This window comes from Drosophila mojavensis, unplaced genomic scaffold, assembly GCF_018153725.1.
Source record: "Drosophila mojavensis isolate 15081-1352.22 unplaced genomic scaffold, ASM1815372v1 contig_136, whole genome shotgun sequence".
NCBI classification, from domain to species: Eukaryota; Metazoa; Arthropoda; class Insecta; order Diptera; family Drosophilidae; genus Drosophila; species Drosophila mojavensis.
Window position 1 is genome coordinate 667,437 of NW_025318667.1, and position 18,963 is coordinate 686,399.

The following is an 18,963-nucleotide window of genomic DNA, read 5'->3' on the forward strand; positions in this document are numbered from 1 at the left end:
TCCTCCTGCTTGCTCATTCATATACTCAAACGTTCCTCATGGCCACTTGATGCTTAGGCAAGAGCTGGGACTAGTTTGCTCCCCTCTCAGCTGCTCTTCACTGTTGGCTTTGCTAGCTGTGTGCATCCACCTGTGCTCCATGGTCACTTGCTGCTTATCAGTGTTGAAAATTCGCAATTGAAATTGAAATTGTATAATTAATTACTGTTTGAGTGAGCCAAACTTCATGATTGATCGGTGAAAGATTTCCGCTTTCATAAACAACAAACAACAAACAACGAACAACAACAACAACAACAACTTTTACTCACTTCCAATTTGGTTTATTTGTTGTTATTGCTGTTGTTGCTTTTGCGCTTTTGAGCGTGCGCAATGCATTTTCTTTTGCCTCTGGGTGTCTTCAAATGCAAGACGGGGGCGTGGCAGAGGCGGCTGTGGGGGATCTTTGGCTACTTAGTGTGTGGGTGTTATGTGGAATGGAAAGGAAAGCAAATGCATTTGGCAATAAAAGTGAAAAACCGCACTTTCGTTGCCAAAATACAAAACGCAGCTAACTAACTATAACTAGCTATATAGTACAGTGAAAGCTCCACTGACGAACAATGGGTGTTTGATTGCATATTGAGGATAAGCGAATAAATTCTAAAGCCAAACAGCATCATCAACAGCAGAGATCAGCAGAGATGGGCGATGTCTGTTATCCATGGCCCTACAGTGAAAACTCTATTGATGCACAGCTAATAGAATATAGAATCAATTCGTCGCAAGTTCTTTCGTTTGTCTCTTATCCTAACCTAGTTCAAAGCTAATATGCCCCAAACTATTTTGCTCATTTGATTTGTGTGTTCGCTATTACGAGCTTTCACTGTGTACTAACAACTATATGATATTATATATTTTTACTGCATACACATCATTCAAACCGGCTTGGTGCTTGGCGGTTGGCGTTTGGCGCTTGGCGCTTGGCTGGGCGACCGGTTAGCTGGTCAAGTGCTTCGTTGGCCAAAAAGGCGCCCAGCAACTTTCACAAGCCGTTGACTTGACTTTAGACAGCGGCGCAGACAATTAACAAATTGCATTCATTGTTGCACTTCTCGTCTTTATCTGTTGCTTGTTCTTCTTCTTCTTCCACAGTCACAATCGAAGGCGTCGACTCTGTCGTCGGGCGCACGCGCCGCTGCGCAAACGCTGAACGTGCCGCTGGAGCGTCTGGAGGCGCGACAGGCTGGGCGCAACGAGCACGCCCACTCCAATGGCCAGGACGAGCAGCAGCAACAGCAAGTGGAGCTGCATCATCATCAGCAGCAGCAACAACAACAGCAGCAGCAGCAGCAGCTGGACGATGCTGTCGAGGAGCACCAGCAGCAGCAGCAACACCAGCAGCAGCAGCTGGCCGATCAGCAGCGGTTCATGAAGCAGCAAAGCTATCTGCATTCGGCACGCAAGTCGAATGCCGGCCAGCAGCCCAGCTCCCTGACCAACGGACACCAGCAGCAACAGCAGCAGCAGCAGCACCAGCAACACCAGCAACAGGCATCGCATCATGATTTAGATGGCAACTATATGCTGCAGGAGGAGCTCAATGGCAGCGGCACGCCTCCATCCGTTACCAAGTACTCGCTGCTGCAGTTCGCCATGCAGCACTTCCGCAACGAGTAAGAGCAGCCATTTTTGATTATCATATTATTTATTAATAGCAAAACATGTTTTTTTTTTTTTTTTTCTTAAAAACAACTCTATCCACCATAGAAAGTAATAATAACGTAATAACGGTGCGCATAGATAACGGCTTAATTGTCGTGCTCTCTTTTGATCCTTTTCGAGTCAAGGCAAAGCACATGCACTGTCTCTGTCGTGCGTGCAGCGCTGCGTATTTGGCTATTTCTGCACGCGTTCATTACCGTTACAATACAATCTTCCATGCTTAAAATTGCATTTCAAAGTCAAATTCAAATGCAAAGACGCAAATCCATTTACGATTGAAAACAATAACAACAAAGCAACAAAGCAACAAAAAGCAATTGCAAAGCAACAACAACTGCGTGCATAGATAACGGTGTCGCTTGCGTCCCCTCTTTTGATCCTCTTATTCCGAGGCAAGGCACATAGCCTGCAAAGAAACGAGACAGATAGTGCAGCTGTTTTGTTGCTCGCCAGCAGCTAGAAAAATTGCTTAAGACATGTCGAAGCACAGATACCCTTTCTGTCGCTTGTCGATATGTGTATGCATGTATGTAATGTGTGCTGGAAATTAAGTTTGTTGTTGTACTCGTATCATGAGCTGTTGATTCAATGTCTAATTAGCTTTTCTTTACACATTACATGAATACTATTCAGACAATTGTCTGTTGTAGTCCAATTGAGTGACTAAGTTAAAGCAGCCTCTTTTTGAGAAAGGGTACTCTAATGGCTGCTTGTGCATTGAAACTGCAAGCCAAAACAGACGCGTAAGGAGTCTCAGCAAATGGCTGTTGCGTTTGCAAAGATGGCAAACATGAAGTAATTGGATTAATGGCAACAACAACTGCTATGAAGAAGACATAGAAGTGCCGTTAGAGTAGATTAAGCTGCAGCAGTATAGGCGAATAGCTGCTATGCTTGCAAAGATGGCGGGGCATGAAGTAGTTATAGCTTCTAGTCGAAACTCCATTTTGAATGATGTGAACCAATTACTTATGTCGCCTGCTCTCTCTTTCTCTCCCTCTCTCTCCACAGTCAATTACGCGATGCCGATCGCCATCATGAGCGTCACCAATCGTCGTCGGCTGCGAACCGCTCCTATGCGGAGCTGGTCAAGTGGCAAGGCCACGCCATACGCCTGCCCCTGCTGCGCCTGCCCAACGACCTGGCGCCACTGGCGCTGGAGTGTTTCGATTGCATATTGCGCTACTGCGGCGACATACCGCTCGATCCAGAGCTCACCGAGGTGAAGTGTGTCTACACCGTGTTGATGGTAGGCCAGTTGAGCTGAGACCTAGCGCTGCAGATTTATTAATCCCCTTCTGCTTTCAGCACTGTCACAAGTACTTGGCACTGCGGGACGAGGTCTACTGCCAGCTGATGAAGCAGACGACAGCGAATCGCTCGCCCTGCCCGGACAGCTCGCAGCGCGCGTGGCGCTTGCTGAGCATCTTGGCCGCCTACTTTGGCTGCTCGGACGCACTGCGTCCCTATCTGATGGAGCACTTGACATCCGCTGCCTCCGATCGGCGTCGCTCGTGCCATGGCACCGCCGCCGTCTGCCTAACCAATCTGCGCAAAACGGCTCGCTGTGGCGGTCGCAAGAATGTGCCCAGCGTGGAGGAGGTGACAGCTGTCTCGGCCGGCCGCTCGGCGCGCAGACAGATCTACCGCCTGCCCGGAGGTGCTGAGCGTGTGGTTAACACCCGCTGCTCCACCGTGGTGGCTGATGTCATTGCCGAGCTGTGCGCTCTGCTGGGCGTTGAGTCGGAGGCCGAGCAGCAGGAGTTTTCCCTCTACTGCATCGTGCAAGGCGACGCCTTCACCATGCCCCTGGCCGCCGACGAGTACATCCTGGACGTGACGACCGAGCTGCTAAAGTCCGGTCAGCCCTTCTATTTGATATTCTGTCGCAGCGTCTGGCACTTCGCCCTGAAGCGCGAGCCGGCGCCAATGCCGCTCTATGTGGAGGTGCTCTTCAACCAGGTGGCGCCCGACTATCTGGAGGGTCTGCTGCTCGAGCTGCCCGGCAACGGGGTGCCGATGCCGGAGATGGTGCGCGACATGGCGCGCATCGCTGCGTTGCTCCACCGCGCCGCCGACCTGAGCCATGTGCCAGCCATGAAAGAGATCAAGTTTCTGTTGCCCAAGCCAGCGTTGGGCATACGTGAGATTCGTCCGGCCCAGTGGGTCGGACTGGTGCAGTCCGCCTGGCCGCAAGTGGCCAATCTCAGCCCGGGGCAGGTGAAGGCCCAGTTTCTGAACGTGCTCGCCACCTGGCCGCTGTTCGGCAGCAGTTTCTTTGCGGTGAAACGCATCTGGGCCGAGGAGGCGGGGCCCCATGTCGAGGACAACCACAGCCCCATGTGGCGAGATCTGATATTGGCCTTGAATAGACGCGGAGTGCTATTCTTGGATCCAAACACACACGAGACCCTGCAGCACTGGAGCTTCATGGAGGTCATATCGACGCGCAAGGTAAACATTTCATGGAATATTTTATGATTATTATCGAGTTTATCTGTTGTAGGCATTTTGATTTGTGTTATCGATACGTGATATCGATCAATGCACTCATTTGTTATCTACCAATAGATCTATCTATCTCTCTATAGGTAGATCGATCTACAGATCAATCTGTCCGTCTGTCTTTTGATAGCTCTCTATCTCTATCAATAGTTCCATGTCTATCTATCTATCTATCACTATGTCAATGTATAAATCAATCTGTCGAGCTATCCATATGTCCACATATCTATATGGTAATCTATGCTCTCAATCTGTTCTGTGCATCCAGCAGATGTATTCTCTATCCGTCGATTGATCTATTCATACATCTATTATTATCATACACTCAACTCTCTCACTTTCTCTCTGTCCACTTCAGGTTCGCTCAGAGGATGGCGCCCTCTTTCTGGATATGAAGGTTGGCAATTTGATGCAGCAGCGTGTTATACGGGTGCAAACGGAGCAGGCGCACGAGATCTCTCGGCTGGTGCGTCAATATATAACCATGGCACAGATCAGTCAGCGCGACAAGCGGGAGCTCAACTAGAACGCAACGAATATTACGATTATATATGTATATGTATGCAGATATACATCAATATATATCTATATATATCTTGATTATTATTAAAGTAAAGTCCACAATTTTTTTTTTATCATTGTTAAGTATGGCTTACGCCTATACCCATACCTAAATCTATACCTATACTTACATCTATTTCTATGCATATATATAATATATGGGAGCAGGATCTATCCTAGCCATATTCCATTATCCGTTTCCCCGCATATCTAACGATTTGTGTCCTAATCTTAAGCAACAATGTGCAATCGCAATTCAAGTATTTTGCCTCCTCTTCCTGCTGTTTCCCCCTACTTTTCGTATTTCCAGCACAATTTTTTCAATTGCTAAAATTAAGAATCTAAAATATATATAAAAATATTAAATTAAATATATATAAATCGATTTTTTTTTTTGACAATTTGTTAAGCGAAATTCATTGTTTAGATTAATAAATGAAATTCTATACAAACCATATATCATACATATCCAAAGATCTTTTATTTATTTCGGATTTACACTGGCGCTATGTATATATACCCTGCATAAATGGGGCAGAAGGGTATCTTCGGGATGAGTGAAGTTCAAGCCAGCACATCTATCTATACCCTATATCTATAGCTATAGCCGACTATATTTAATCTATTTGGATCCAGTTAATCGAAGTGTCTGCAGTTTAATTATTTTCTAAATATTGCTCTGGCATTTAATTGTAAAATAAATAATTTATTAGCTAAGCACATACAATATACGTAATATACATATACATATATAAACCTATATATGCATCTATGATAAAAAAAGAAGCATTTTCCTCAAATAATATTTGGTATAATTTGATCGTTGTCGTCGTCCTCATCATAATCGCCATCGTCCTCATCCTCGTCCTCGTCCTCCTCGTCCTCATCATCATCATCGTCATCCTCTTCATCGTCCTCCTGCGCTGTCGCCGCCTGCTGCTGCTGCTTGTGTGCGCTGAACTGTGACCCACTTGTTGCGTTGTTGCCAGCTTCCTTTACTGTCATAGTTGCTGTCGTCGTTGCTGTCGCCGTTGCTGATGCCGCTGTTGTTGCTGTTGTTGCTGTTGCTGCTGTTGTTGTAGGTGCGGGACGCCTCGTTGTTGTCGCCTCATCAGCAGCTGCATGGCCATAGCTTAACGCTTCATTAGACGCATTGTGGTTGGCAACACGTGTGCCCAGCCCCATTGTCGTTGTCGTTGTTCCGGCTGTTGTTGCTGCGGTCTCGTTTAATCCAGTGTCTGGCAACATTGTTGTGCTCCTCGTTGTCGTGGGTTTGCCTGCTGTTGTTGCCGTTGGCTGCTCTAGTTTGCTGCCATCATCAGGCACAGCTGTGGCCAGCTCCAGCTCCACGTCGAGCTGGGTGGACGGCGGTGTAATGCGCGGCGGGGCCACCGAGGTCAACAGAAACTCATCGAGTATCTCGCAGTTCTTGCCCAGATAGCCCTGCCGGCACTGGCACCGATAGCTGCCGTCCTCGCGGCTCAGCGATATGCACTTGCCGTCATTTTCGCAGGTGTTCGGATTGTCCAGGCAGTAGGTCAACTCTGCAGCACAAGAAGGTCAGTTACTAATATGCCGTACTTATGGAATATGAATGGTATTTACTCTCGTCGCAGAGCATGCCGCCCCAGCCGGGACGACAGTTGCATTCCCAGGGTGCATCACAGTCGCCGTTCACGCAGCCAGGATACGGGAAACACTTGTCGCACTGCGCGCCAGTCCAGCCCACCTTGCAGCTGGATAAAGAAAGTTAAGTCACTTTGTGATAGAAGTAGACATAGAAATAAGTATGGCGGCCAAGACGCCATCTTTGCCAGCACACTCAACATGCAAATTGCCCCAGCCAATTGCATTGCTCAAACGTCTTCTTCTTTCCGATTGCGGTTTCAGTGACAGGCAGCCATGAGCAATGGTCTATTAATAGACATGCAGCTGCTGAGGGAGAGTAGTTGCACTATCTGTCTCTCTCTTTTGCATGTGGGCTGCTATGACTCGAGGAGGATCAAAAGGAGAATGAAATCACATCCGTTATCTACTCGGCGCCATTCGAAGTTCGTTGAATTGCGAATGAATTCAATTCGCTAATGGCGCCGAATGGATAACGGCTCTATTTATGATTTCATATTTCTGATCTATGCATTTATGCATAATTTCATTTACCAATTCACCTGTATGAAATTCACTCCGAATCGACTCCGAATTAAGGCGAATTCAACTTACCGACACTCTCCAGGCTTGCGGCAGTAGCCGTGCTGCTTGTTGCAGTCCGAGGCGCACAACGCTGCAAGATGGCAAGAGAGAGAGAGAGAGAGAGAGAGAGAGAGAGACGTTGAGCATCTTGAGAAGAGTCGATGTTGCCTCCCACTCACCTGTCTGGCAGAGCAGGCCCGTGTAGCCGGGCTCGCAGTTGCACTCGAGCGGCTTGTTGCAGGTGCCGTGCTGGCAGCCGGGCATTGTGGCACACTCGCTGCAGGTGCGACCTCCCCAGCCGATGCGGCAGCGGCACTCGCCGGGCGCCTCGCAGTAGCCGCGCGTGCTGTGGCAGCCGCTGCGGCAGCTGGCTGCAAGTGAGAGGACGTATTAGAGTAATGGATCTACCAATCTGGTAGCTCGAGCAGCGGGACTCACGCTCTGTGCAGAAGAGTCCATCCCAGCCGGGCTTGCAGATGCACTCGAAGGGCTTCTTGCAGGTGCCGTGCTGGCAGCCGGGCAGCGGGATGCACTTGTCGCAGTGCTCGCCGGTGTAGCCGATGCGGCAGCGGCACTCGCCCGGTCGCTGGCAGTAGCCTGTGGAGCGAACAGGTTTTGAGATCGAGTTGACTCTCTCCGGGGGGTCGCTCACTTACCATTCATCGGATCACAGCCGCGCCGACACATCGGCACCTGGCAGAGATCGCCCTGCCAGCCGGGCAGGCACTTCACGTCCCCCTTCTCGTCGCAGCTGTAGTGCGAGTTCATCTGGTACTTGGGCGACTTCTCGCAGGCCTGTGCCAATGGATCAGCTGCTTTAGATAGTTGACTGACTGGGCGCCTTGGCTCTACTTACGCGTTGCTTCCACAGCGGAATGTTCGAGTTGACGCTCGTCTGGCGCGCATCAAAGTTACGCCTCAGCGCCTCCCCTCCACCCATGCTGTTCGCCACCAGCAGCAGCAGCAGCGCCAGCGGCGATCCCTCCGACTCGGGCATTTGTGTCTGGCTGTGATCAGTCCTAATTGCGGTCATTCGGAAATATCTGGCGCTGAACTCTTCTCATATGCGAATCTTCTTTGCACCGAATATCTGTGAATCGTTCCCCTATTTATCAGAATTGACTGCAATTGGATGAAGCTAAATTTAATTTGAAATTCCTTCTGACTCCGAAACCTGACTTATTTTCCCACTTGAGTCCTAAATGCTTGTTTCATTTGAATTCACTCAACGGTAACTATTCAATTTCACTAACGTCTCAACGTTTGAATGGATTGTAAGCTGCATTTTTTCCCGAACCTTCTTTCCACTTAGTTTGTGCTCATTCCGAAATATAATAATTCCGAATTCACTTTCAGAAATTTGATTTACTGCAAATCTAATTCGAACTTGCTCCGAATGCCTATCGAATGAACTTTTGAAATAATTTGCAGTTACTTTTTGATTTGTTGAAGAATATCTGTAAATTATATATATATAGCTAGAGCAGCATATATCTCAGTTCATTTCCAAGCGACACCTGAACGGCATTTTCTCTTCGATCTGACTTGAGCTCTATCTTTAGTTGCGCTAAGAACAAGCCAAGTTCGTTTCATTTAGATGAACGAAAAAGAAATCCCGCTCGAGTTGCACAGAGTCAACTGCTATAAACAGTTGTCGCACCAAAGACAATTAACATGTTCCAAAACAACTTTCTTCGTAGCCAACAACCACAACAACAATAAGAACAGTTAGGTCTAAAGACGGAGCCCTGACAGACAGACTGACTGATGGCTTGACTCGATGAATCATTGCAATACGCACCACACAATATCTATATATATATATGTATGTATATATATTTAGAGCTAACGGTAATGAGTTCCTTATCCGAATCTTAATACAAATTGCCTTCCACGTCCGTCTTGGCTTGCGTCTGCTTAGCTACTAATCAATTTCAGCTTTGACTTTGACTAGTCCGAACTTGAAAGCTTCAAATTACTCTCTCTCTCTCTCTCTCTCTCTTTCTCTCTCTTGATGTCGTTCTTTGTCTCTCTCCCTCTCTGCTTTGGGAGAAATTTGAAAAACCGGCAACTGGCATTTACTGACAGCTCACTCACCTCTCTGCGCACCTGCGCAATTGGGTCAAACGGTAACGATCCAAAATCAGCTGTGCGTTGCCACGCCCCACGCAAGAAATGCTGCCGACCAGCCCCCCGAAAGCAGTCAAACAAATTAGTTTGTTCCTCTGTCTCGGCCCCAGTTGCTGATTTAAGTTTGCTTTGTTTTCGTTTTTGTTTTTTAAAATAATTTTTTTGTTCTTTTTATTGTGAATGCGCAATTTTATCATTATTATTTTCATGTATATATATTTTCATATATATATATATTATTAGAATATTAATTTTCAAATTTGTATTTATTTCTTGTTCTCTTTCGTATGTGCCTTAATATTTATTTTATTAAGTTGTATTTTTATTATTATTATATTCTTTTTTTCAAATTCTCTTAATTTTTTAAGGGGGTTTGTTCTTTTTGATATATATCTCTCTATGTGTGTGTTGGTGTATGGGTGTTAGTGTGCCAATAGAATATATTTGAGACCGCTGCAAACACTTGAACTTAGAATTGCTCCGAAGGGAACGTAGATAACTTTATCTCACGTCTACTATTAAGGGATCTGATTAAGTGAAATAGAGTTTGAATATGACTCTGAATCTGAGCCTATATAGCAACATATACAGCTATACAGCTATGTCGAGTCCAACAGATGTTTGCAGCACTTCAAATTGATATTCTCAGCTTTGTAGGCTAGTGTAAGTGTAGGTGTTGTAGGTTAATGGTTAGGCATGATAAACTCGTACATCGATGAGGGTTGAAGTATTATTATGTAATACATATATATTGGTTTTTGTATATATGTATGTATGTCTAGTCCGACTGGTCACATACACTACACTATTTCACTTTTATAACTGCATGTAATTCGTATTATTGGGATGTTTTTATAGCGCTTACGTCTAGCTGGAAGTGGAGTTTGGGGATTTCGAGAAAACGTTGAGTTTGGACAAGCTCTAATTGCGCTGTCAAGATTTTGTTTTTGTTTTTTTTTTCTTCAAATTTGATTCATAATGCATTCAGCAGAGCATAGTGGACAGCGTGACTCAAATCCTGGTTGAATTTTTTTTCCTCCTTTGATCAATCGAAGTTTGGATTCGAATTGCGCAGTTTGCCCTTCATAGATACAGCTACATATGTATCGGTAGATCATGGGACTTGGTTGCTAATATAATTATATTTAATGGTATATATCGTATTATTAGTTAGTTATATCTCTCGTTCTGGGCTAAGACTTATCGATCAGTTGTTATTCATTTGCCGCTGAGCTTTTCCAGACACCAGAGTCTGAGTAAATGATCTATTTACAACTTGGGCTACAGTAGGAGCTCGCCGGGATGAACGTTTCATCTACAGCGGGTTTCTACTGTACTCTCACGCTTTATAGCCTTGCAGGCGTTTCCTTTTAAGTTAGGGACATAACTGTGATTCCGATCAGACAATTGTAGTGGAACTAAAACTGCGCTATTAACTCGTTAGAGTAGTTTACTGCAAGGGTATTTAAATTCGGCATTCCGAAAATCTCGTTTTTTTCGCTTTCTATATATTAATTGTTCAGCTATCGATTATGCATGATCTATTGAAAGAGAGAAAGATATGGGGAGAGCGGGGCATGGGGAGACTCAAAAAAATACACATTCACTGTATGTAAATTCTTAATTAACTGTCTTAAAGTTTAAACACTTATATGCGAGTTCTTCTCTCATTGTGTGCGTGTGAGTGAGGGACGGGGTGGGGCAGGGTGCTGAGTGCTGTGGACAGCTGCCGTGCGATATGATGCTTGGATATGATATGAATACAAAGAAACGAGACAAACAGTGCATTTGGTTTGTTACTCATTCATTCTCTGTCGTGCGTACAGCCACTGTAAGGAATCGTCCCATTGGGTATGGGTATGCGGGCAATGCAGCTAAATTCTAAACTGCCGTTACTTCAGTTGCCTTTGCAGTCGAACGCTTAACGCCATTGGTCATAGCAAACAAGAACAACAAATGCGCAACAGTGCGCAAAGATAACGGCTCTTTTCTATGCCTTCGCTTTGATCGTCGTCGAGTCATGGCAAACGCCATTTAAGGAAAAGAGACAGATAGTGCAAATGTGTTGTTGCTTGCTCTGTGCTCCAGCGACAGCAGGTAGATTGCTTGCCGAAGCACAGATACCCTTTTATTTATCGTTATTGTGTTGAAACGGCTCATTAAGTAGTTTTGCAATTGTGCAAGAATTACATTTAGTAAATAGTTTTATATGAAATATGGTTGACTTGGATTAAATATGGCTTTGGACTGACTTCATGAGGAAGTCTACTCCAATAGGCGCTGGCCAACTGATGGTGTGATCGGAGAGAAGGAGAGAGCAACAGCAAGCAGAGGAGTGAAGAATTATTGGCTGAATTTGCCGTGAGCCGTTATTTATGTATGGCTGTTACCCAATGGGAACTGGATAGATAGGTTTGGGCTCTGGGATGGGTTTTCGGGTTTGATGAACTCGCTACATAGACTACGCGTATACCCTACACATATATATTGACGTCCTCGATCAGATCAAAAAAAAAAAAGTTAATATTTATCCAATTATTGCATTGGATGGCTGCGAATACTGCTCCTGCTGCAGCAGCTGCTTAGACGAATATGAATTGCGCATGGTTGCATTTCTTGGGTGGGCCGATGGTCAGGCGCAGCCACTTGCCGCGACATGACGGCGCCGGCAACGCGCTCCAACGCGTCGTGCGACCCGACAGCCCCTCGCCGCGGCAGTGATAGTTGAGCAGCAACTGTTGCTGTTGTGGCTGCAGCGCCGGCGGCAACATGGGCGCCGCAGCATTGGCGCTGCGCTTGGACGTTGCAGCGCGTGGATGGTGCGATGATGGCCTCTGGTGCTTGTAGCCATAGCTCTCGCGGCTGGCCGCCTCCGCTTCCGTTTCCGCTTCCGCATCGCCATCCGCTTCGGAGTCGAGCATATTTTGTGCATCATCCTCCTCGGTGTCCTCCTCCTCCTCCTCCTGCTCCTGCTCCTGCTCGTCCTCGTTATCATCGTCATTGTCATTGCTGTTGCTGCTGCTGCTGTTCTCCTCGCCCTCCTCTGTTAGATATGGCTGTGCCATTAGAGTCTTATGCGTTGTAGTTGTTGTTGTTGTTGCGCCTCTGTTGCCCGCCTTCCCAACACCAGCCTCAGCATCTTTGTCCTGCACCAGCGCCTCGAGGTCACAGCGCACAGTTATGCGATCACCTGCAGCAGCACATTGTCCATAAGGCGTACAAGGCATATCTAGTGAATCACTTACCCTCCAGCATCAGGTTATAGGGCGGCAGCTTGTGGCAGGCTTTAGATGCCTTGATGACCTCGAACTCCACGCAGTATCTGCAAGATTGATTGACTATTAATATGGATAGACTCTGAGCAGGTTCAGCTTATATAAAGTTATTCTTTTTTTGCGGAATCCTTCACAATGTCTATCAAATGCCATTTAATCATATTCTGTTCATGCCTTTGTGCCCGTTAATAGGCAAAAACCCGATTACGTTTAATTTAAAACATTTTCCATTTGAATTTTTCAATTGATTTTCGATTGACAGACAGACATTAGCTGTATTTAACATTACAATGAACTTTGACATGGGAATAATCAGCAAAGGCAGCGATAGGGAGGCTAAGAGAGAGAGAGAGAGAGAGAGAGGAGAGAGAGAGAGAGAGAGAGGGAGAGAAGAGCAGACAAAAGCACTTACACAATAATGATTATTGTGCAGTTGTGCGTGGCCGAAAAAAGTGAAAGAGTGAGAGAGAGAGAGAGCCATACAAGGAGTGAGCGCGACAGAGAGAGATAGGTTATACAGTTCAAAGGCGTCGCTATTCAACCGGAAATTCGAACTGTCTATTAAGCCTAACAATTTCCGTTTCCGTTACGCAAAAAACGCAGCGGCACAAAAACATAGGGATAGAGTGACAGAGAGAGGAGAGAGGAGAGAGAGATGGCGAGAAAAAGAGAGAGCAGGGAAGAGCCAACTGTCAAGTGGCTTTGGGTGTCTGTTTAAATGTGTGTATGTGTGCATAGTGTGTGTGTGTGTGTGTGTGTGTGTGTGTGTTTGACAGCTGTCAAGGTGTTGACATCGGAAATTGCGTCGGAAATTCAAATGTGCCCTCAAATGCCGCTGCTGCTGCTGCTCTCATGGGTTGGCGGCAAATCGGCTGGGCGGATATTTGTCCACTTAGCCTCGAGAGCTCAATTAGCAAATCGCCAAATTAGCCAGGCAGCCGAATTCACGATTGACGCCACGGAAATCAAAATCGCAAAATTGAGAAAAAGAGAAGCGATAAATGCAATGGCGATTGAACAGGTGGGCGAGTGCTTGCTGATGAATGGTTTTACATGGAGGTCAGACATGGAGACATGCAGGAGCCATTTAATGTATTTTTAGTTGAAGTGCGGCTGCATACCTCACATATTATATCTGCAGCCCTTGAGCTATAAGGCAAGTGCCTTACAGGTTGTTAAAGTTGATTTGTGTTGCTCGCATCGTACTTGAGCTAGGAATTCGGGCAGCCGGAAAAGGAAATTATGTTGGCCCTCACTTACATGAACAGCAGCTGCACTCCAACTTTGATAGCTTTAGCTCTCGAGGTACTCGAGATATGCTAAAATAGATGAGTGGCCTAGAGTGAGTTACTAAACCAAAGCAGGAACTACTCTAGATCTATGAGCAACCTTAGGGATGTATGGGACCTTAAGCTCTTGCTGCCTGTAGCATATGCAGCCGCGTAGCCAATCTACCCAATGTTCAAATGTCACGGGGTACACAAAACAAACGAAAAGCAATTGAAATCAAACCCAAAGCAAATGCCGCTCTGATAGAAATATAATTCATGCCGACGTCGGCTCTACTGGAGCTGAGCACTTAATTAACTTGGCCCACAGCTAGGCGACGCAATGTCCTGCGCGTCCTGCCGCCCGCCCGCCCTCGGTCCCCAGCCAGCTGGCCATAAAGGTAAATTGAAAAAACCGAAAAGAAGAAAAAACAAAAACAAAAACACGTAAGAAAATGCATGTAAATAAAAACTCTACGGCAGCAAACGCCGGCGTCGCCGTCGTCGTCGTCGTCGCCGCACAGAAGCAATAAAAATAAACAAGGCAATGGCACAGGACTCTTCAGCAGCAGAACATAATTAAACTCAAGTGGCAAGGGGCTCACGCTGACAGCGGGCGGGACGGGGCGGTACGGGGCGGGGCGGTTCGCGCAGCACATTGAGTGGTCGAAGCTGAGAATAAGACATAAAAAGACTTTTCCGGACTTGAACTTGATGAATACATTTTTTAGGCAATTTCTTAAGGAAATTAAAAACAAAATAAAATAAATTATGTATGTGTATATATATACGTATATATGTCATATTAGAGGCCCATAAATAACAGTTGCTATAATTATAATGTGACGAAAGGGCAGGCGACAGAGAGAGTGAGAGAGAGAGAACGATTTGCATAGGCCAGAGGTTTGACGGGTGTAGCAGGAGAGGGGAGCAAACTCTTACAGGCAAGTCTTGCCTTATAAACAAGGTTACTTAGTTCAGGTTTCACTTGCAAACTGTCTTAAGCGAATCGCTTGACAATTTAGGTATAGAACGAACACCGTTCGTTTAACATATCTTTCATATGACAGTTCCACATATACAGGGTATGTAGCGTTGTTCATGTTCCACGAAGTGATCTGGCAACCCTATATCTTTTGAGCAGTTGCCAGACATGGTTATGCTTCAAATCAGAGTTATTCAAAGTAAGTCGAGCAACAAGTTGAGAAAGTGCCAAATCGAAGGGTGAATGTATGAGTGTGAGGCAGCGACTCCTGTGTGTGTGTGTGTGTGTGTGTTTAGCCAAGGCAAATGTCGACACTCTGGCAATTGGCTGCGGCTGCGGCGGCGCTGGGGAAAAAGTCATTTTCTTGTCAAATATTTTGCCACTTCAAAGGACTCGGCGACAACTGTCAATGCCAGGCGAGCAGCAGCAGTGAGTGTGGCACAGGCACTTAAAAAAGTATTTGCACTCGTTTATGTGAAAGCCAAGCACAAACAAATAAAATAAAAAACAATTTCGACAGCGCGGGGCGGGCATGAACGACTGTCGGATATCTTAGCCTTTGCTCTCATCTCTTCTGCTGCTCACTGCAAACTAATATACCCCATTTGCTCGCCTGCTCTGGGCCTGGCTCTACTCCAGCTGCTAAAAATAATTGCTTGACTAAGTTGGCTCACAGCTTGCGGTGCTTCCCACTTCTGTTGACCTCTTCTCTCTCTCTTTCTCTCTCTCTCTGTTTCTCTCTTTCTGTTGTGCTTCCTGCAGCCGCACACAAAAACCGGAAACGAAAAACGACGCGGCGACATCTCAATTTGGATTTTAGTCAATGGCGGCGCAACAGGCAACAGGCAACAGCAATGTGCAGCGCAGCCCTGGGACTCAACTGGACCCTCGAGTCCTGGCCGAGTCCTGGCCGGGGACTTGGCGCTGGACTCGTGTCCTGGCAAAGGAAACACTCTGCGGCGCTTGAGTGAGCCGCCTGAATGGCCACATGCAGATGGAGGCGCAGGCGGAGGCAAAGACTTTGCTGGACTTTGCTTTCGCTTAGCTGCCTTCCTGTGTGTCCTTTGGCCTGACCGCCCGCCCGCCCGCCTGGCTGCTCTTGCTTCTTCTTGTGCTTCAGCGTCATCGTCTTCTTCTTCTTCTTCTTCTTGTGCTTTGTCGTCGCTGGGAAGTTTTTAATGATGATTGAGCAGCGCGCGCAAATCTTGTTGCACACTTTCAAGCGACTGAGCACTGCAAACGGCTCGGCCTGCAGCTGCCCTCAGTCGACTTGCCCTCTCCCTCTCGCTCTCTCTCGCCCCCTCACCCGGACCAGTCAGTTCAATGTCCTTTCGCTTGGCTTGGCAAATAAAATATGCATGCATACAAACATATTTCTTTATGTATATATGCATATATGTATGTACGATAATTGATATTGACAATGTTTAGCCGGCAGCTCAGGCTGGCAGCTAAAATTAGAACTGCAAATGGAGCGCGGGCTGGGGCTACAACGGGGCGTATGAATGGCAATTTCTTTGAATTGCTGCCTATAAAGGATGTGCCATATCTCAGATATAGCAGAGAGAGAGATGTAGATATGCAGAGAGTAAATATTTTGCTTCGCATTTAGACTCGCAAGAGCAGAACGATTCGAGTGCAGAAGCAAGAGAAGCAGTCAGACTTGAATTTATTAGCCCAGGCATCGCACAGTTCAGCCTAGGCTGTAGCTTCAGATTGAGCCATAAAGCGTGTGCAGAGTACGAAGCGCGACTTCTGCTGCTGTGGCTGCTGCTGAGGACTAGACACAAGTGACGTCACCAGGGCCTCGGGCCTAGGCAGCTCTCTGAGTGTGCTGAGAGTGCGAGTCTCAGACCTTACTAACTGAGCTTGAACTGAACTGAACCTTTAGAACCCTTTGGAGAATGCGACTGGAGGAGAGTCGGTTTTACTCACTGTGGAATGTGTTTTGAATACGCAGCAAACAATTGAATCGAACTTGTTTCGGCTTTTTTATACCCTAAACCCATTGCAAATGGGAAATCAGGGTATATTGGTTTTGTGAAAAGTATGTAACAGGCAGAAGGAATCATCGCAGACCCCATAAAGTATATATATTCGTGATCAGGGCGACGAGCTGAATCGATATAGCCCTGTACGTCCGTCCGTCCGTTCGTATGAATGCGTCAGAGAAATTATTCAATTAATAAATTCTCAAAATTTTGCCCAAGCGCTGTCGCTGCTAACTGCGCAGTCAGCAGAGCGTGTGGATGCGTGTGTATGCATGTGTGCATAGAAGGAGTGCAGAATGAGTGGAATATAAGCTTGGATGGCTCAGGATATCTCCTAGTCTCGACTGGAGCCTCCTCACTTGTTTTATTTTAAAGCAGCTCAATTTCTTGACTTTGCTATTCGTGCACACGGCTTACACACATACATTTGCATTGTGCACAATATCTGATTATACTCCATATACACAGCTACATCATTTGTATTCTCATAAATTTAATTTAGTCGACTGCATTAGAAAGTAATTAGAAAGCTGATGCTTATCCATTTCGTGTGGCCTCTAAAACGCATTAAGTTGCGTTTACTCTAACTCTAGCACAGCACAAGTATCCTCCCTCTCTCTCCCACTCCCCCTCTCTCTCTCTCTCACTCACTTTATCTCTGTGTGCTGTGCCTTGTCCTTCGCATTAAGTGCATAATTCAATTTGAAAGGCAGACTTTGGAGTGCCCCTTGAAAAGTATGCAAAAGCACAGGCACAGGCACAGGCAGAGGCACGCCACCCACCCACTCACACACACACACACACACATACACAGAGAGACACACTCACCCACACACACAGATCAACTGGGCATAAAACGTGGGCAGCTGCGTTTGTTTAATGAAAATAAAGTAGCAGCTTTTACGCATTTTTATGGCTTTTATTCAACTGTTTGGGGGCGTGGACGCACCTGCTATGCAAATTAGCCTATACAAATATACAAATATACAAATATCTGTATTTGTACATATATATGTATGTGCAGTGTATGTATGTGTGTGTGTGTGTGTGTATCATAAAATCTGTCAATTCGCAGCATCATTGTCTTCAATTTCCAGCTGACTTAAGGACTGGCAATCAACTTGTCTCCCTCCACCCCCCCCCTCTACCAGAATCTATCCTATTCTCTCGCTCTCTCTTTCTCTCTTTCTGTGCCTCAGTCATTCGCTGTGCGCCTGCAAATTTATGCGGTTCAGGCTAATCCTCATGGGGATTTTTCGCTTAAAACGTTTTATTGTTGCCGCGCACCCAAAACCAGGTGAAGCTGCAGAGAGTATTTAATGGAGCTGGGTGGAGCGGTATGGGCACTGAGACGGAACTGGAACTGCCAGGGAACTGCCAGGGAACTTGAACAGCAGCTGGCACTGCAACAGTAATTATGATAGAAACCACAACTGGAGCTAGCTCTGGAGCTGGTGCTGTGAGTTTAAGGTGATCTGGAATAGAAAGTGGAATTAAAATTGGAACTGGAGCGAGAGCTGCAGTCGTAAATTACAGCTACGTATATGCGTATAAGAAGTTAGCATTATAATATCATTATAAGTACACTGAGTACTAAGGGACACCTAGAAATGGAAATGAAAATGGACTACGAACTGGTTCTGTGATTATGTCTATAAAAGGACGATTCACCAGGAAAAGTTCCAGTGCCAGTGCCAGTTCCAGTTCCTGTTCCTGTTTCAGCTCCGACTCCAAATTCAATTTCAGTTTTAGTCCTAGGCACTAACTGAAACTGAAATTGATTTTGGAGTCAGAGCTGGAACAGGAACTGGAGCTTGAGCTGGAACTAGTACTGTGACTTTAACGACAACGAGAATGGAAACTGCAGCTTTAGCTGGATCTGGAAATGCAGACATCTTTTATTTATTTTAAAGTAGATCTGAAGTCGCTGCGCTGCTAGTCCTGCCTCCTTCTGGTCATTGCTAGCTCCGACTGTGGCTGTAACGGTAACTCTGGCTGTAATGGTAATTGGAACTGGTCTGGAACGGAGATGGGCCACCCGAGAAGGGGACGGTGCCCGGGCGGACCCTGTCTGTTTCTATTATATATTTTAAAAGGCCTGTCGACTGCAGATTTCCCTGATGTCCTGTAAATTTATCACATTACAAAAAACAGAAAACAAAGTGTGAATTCGTCGCGGGGGTGTTCACCCAATGGCTGGGGAGGGGGCGTGGCCCTAAAGGTTCATATTCCTGGCGGCCCGCAGCACTGGGTGCGTGTGTATTACCGTTTCGTTCCTTTGTAATTTCTTTTTGCGGCAATCGCTTCGCACTGTCATTATGTAAATGAAATTGTGGCGAATTATTATTTGTATA

General features: G+C 46.2%; 3 protein-coding genes across 7 annotated transcripts in view; 1 reads left to right on the plus strand and 2 right to left on the minus strand.

Annotated features, from left to right (window-relative positions):
- LOC6585703 (unconventional myosin-XV) overlaps window positions 1–5,145 on the plus strand; it is a 42,108-nt gene extending 36,963 nt beyond the window's left edge. For both annotated transcript variants that reach the window (XM_044011152.1, XM_044011150.1), the window contains 4 exons: window positions 1,135–1,655; window positions 2,716–2,953; window positions 3,013–4,158; window positions 4,568–5,145. In XM_044011152.1, coding sequence (XP_043867087.1) covers window positions 1,135–1,655; window positions 2,716–2,953; window positions 3,013–4,158; window positions 4,568–4,735 — 2,073 coding nt within the window. In that variant the 3' untranslated portion in view covers window positions 4,736–5,145. The remainder of the gene's footprint in view (window positions 1–1,134; window positions 1,656–2,715; window positions 2,954–3,012; window positions 4,159–4,567) is intronic.
- Window positions 5,146–5,425: 280 nt separating this feature from the next.
- Window positions 5,426–9,230, minus strand: LOC6585700 (protein serrate). 2 transcript variants are annotated; one of them, XM_032732853.2, is made up of 8 exons: window positions 8,762–9,230; window positions 7,817–8,050; window positions 7,617–7,755; window positions 7,399–7,557; window positions 7,140–7,331; window positions 6,991–7,051; window positions 6,376–6,506; window positions 5,426–6,314 (listed from the first exon to the last, which is right to left on the minus strand). In XM_032732853.2, exons 2-8 carry the CDS (start codon window positions 7,991–7,993, stop codon window positions 5,566–5,568), a joined length of 1,608 nt encoding a protein of 535 aa, XP_032588744.1. In that variant the 5' UTR covers window positions 7,994–8,050; window positions 8,762–9,230; the 3' UTR covers window positions 5,426–5,565. The 2 variants fall into 2 exon arrangements, with proteins under 2 accessions (XP_032588744.1, XP_043867091.1); XM_044011156.1 differs by having other exon boundaries at window positions 7,817–8,082.
- A 616-nt stretch (window positions 9,231–9,846) lies between these two features.
- Window positions 9,847–18,963, minus strand: part of LOC6585699 — a 119,783-nt gene continuing 110,666 nt past the window's right edge. For all 3 annotated transcript variants that reach the window (XM_002011291.4, XM_032732784.2, XM_044009314.1), the window contains exons 5-6: window positions 12,336–12,412; window positions 9,847–12,280 (exon numbers count right to left, since the gene is read on the minus strand). In XM_002011291.4, coding sequence (XP_002011327.2) covers window positions 11,673–12,280; window positions 12,336–12,412 — 685 coding nt within the window. In that variant the 3' untranslated portion in view covers window positions 9,847–11,672. The remainder of the gene's footprint in view (window positions 12,281–12,335; window positions 12,413–18,963) is intronic.

Coding starts and splice junctions, on each gene's coding strand:
- LOC6585700 (XM_032732853.2), bottom strand. CDS start 7,993: ATGACCGCAATTAGGACTGATCACAGCCAGACACAAATGCCCGAGTCG. Junction 7,558..7,616: donor CGGCTGTGATCCGATGAATG/GTAAGTGAGCGA, acceptor TTCGCTCCACAG/GCTACTGCCAGCGACCGGGC. Junction 6,315..6,375: donor CGGCATGCTCTGCGACGAGA/GTAAATACCATT, acceptor CTTGTGCTGCAG/AGTTGACCTACTGCCTGGAC.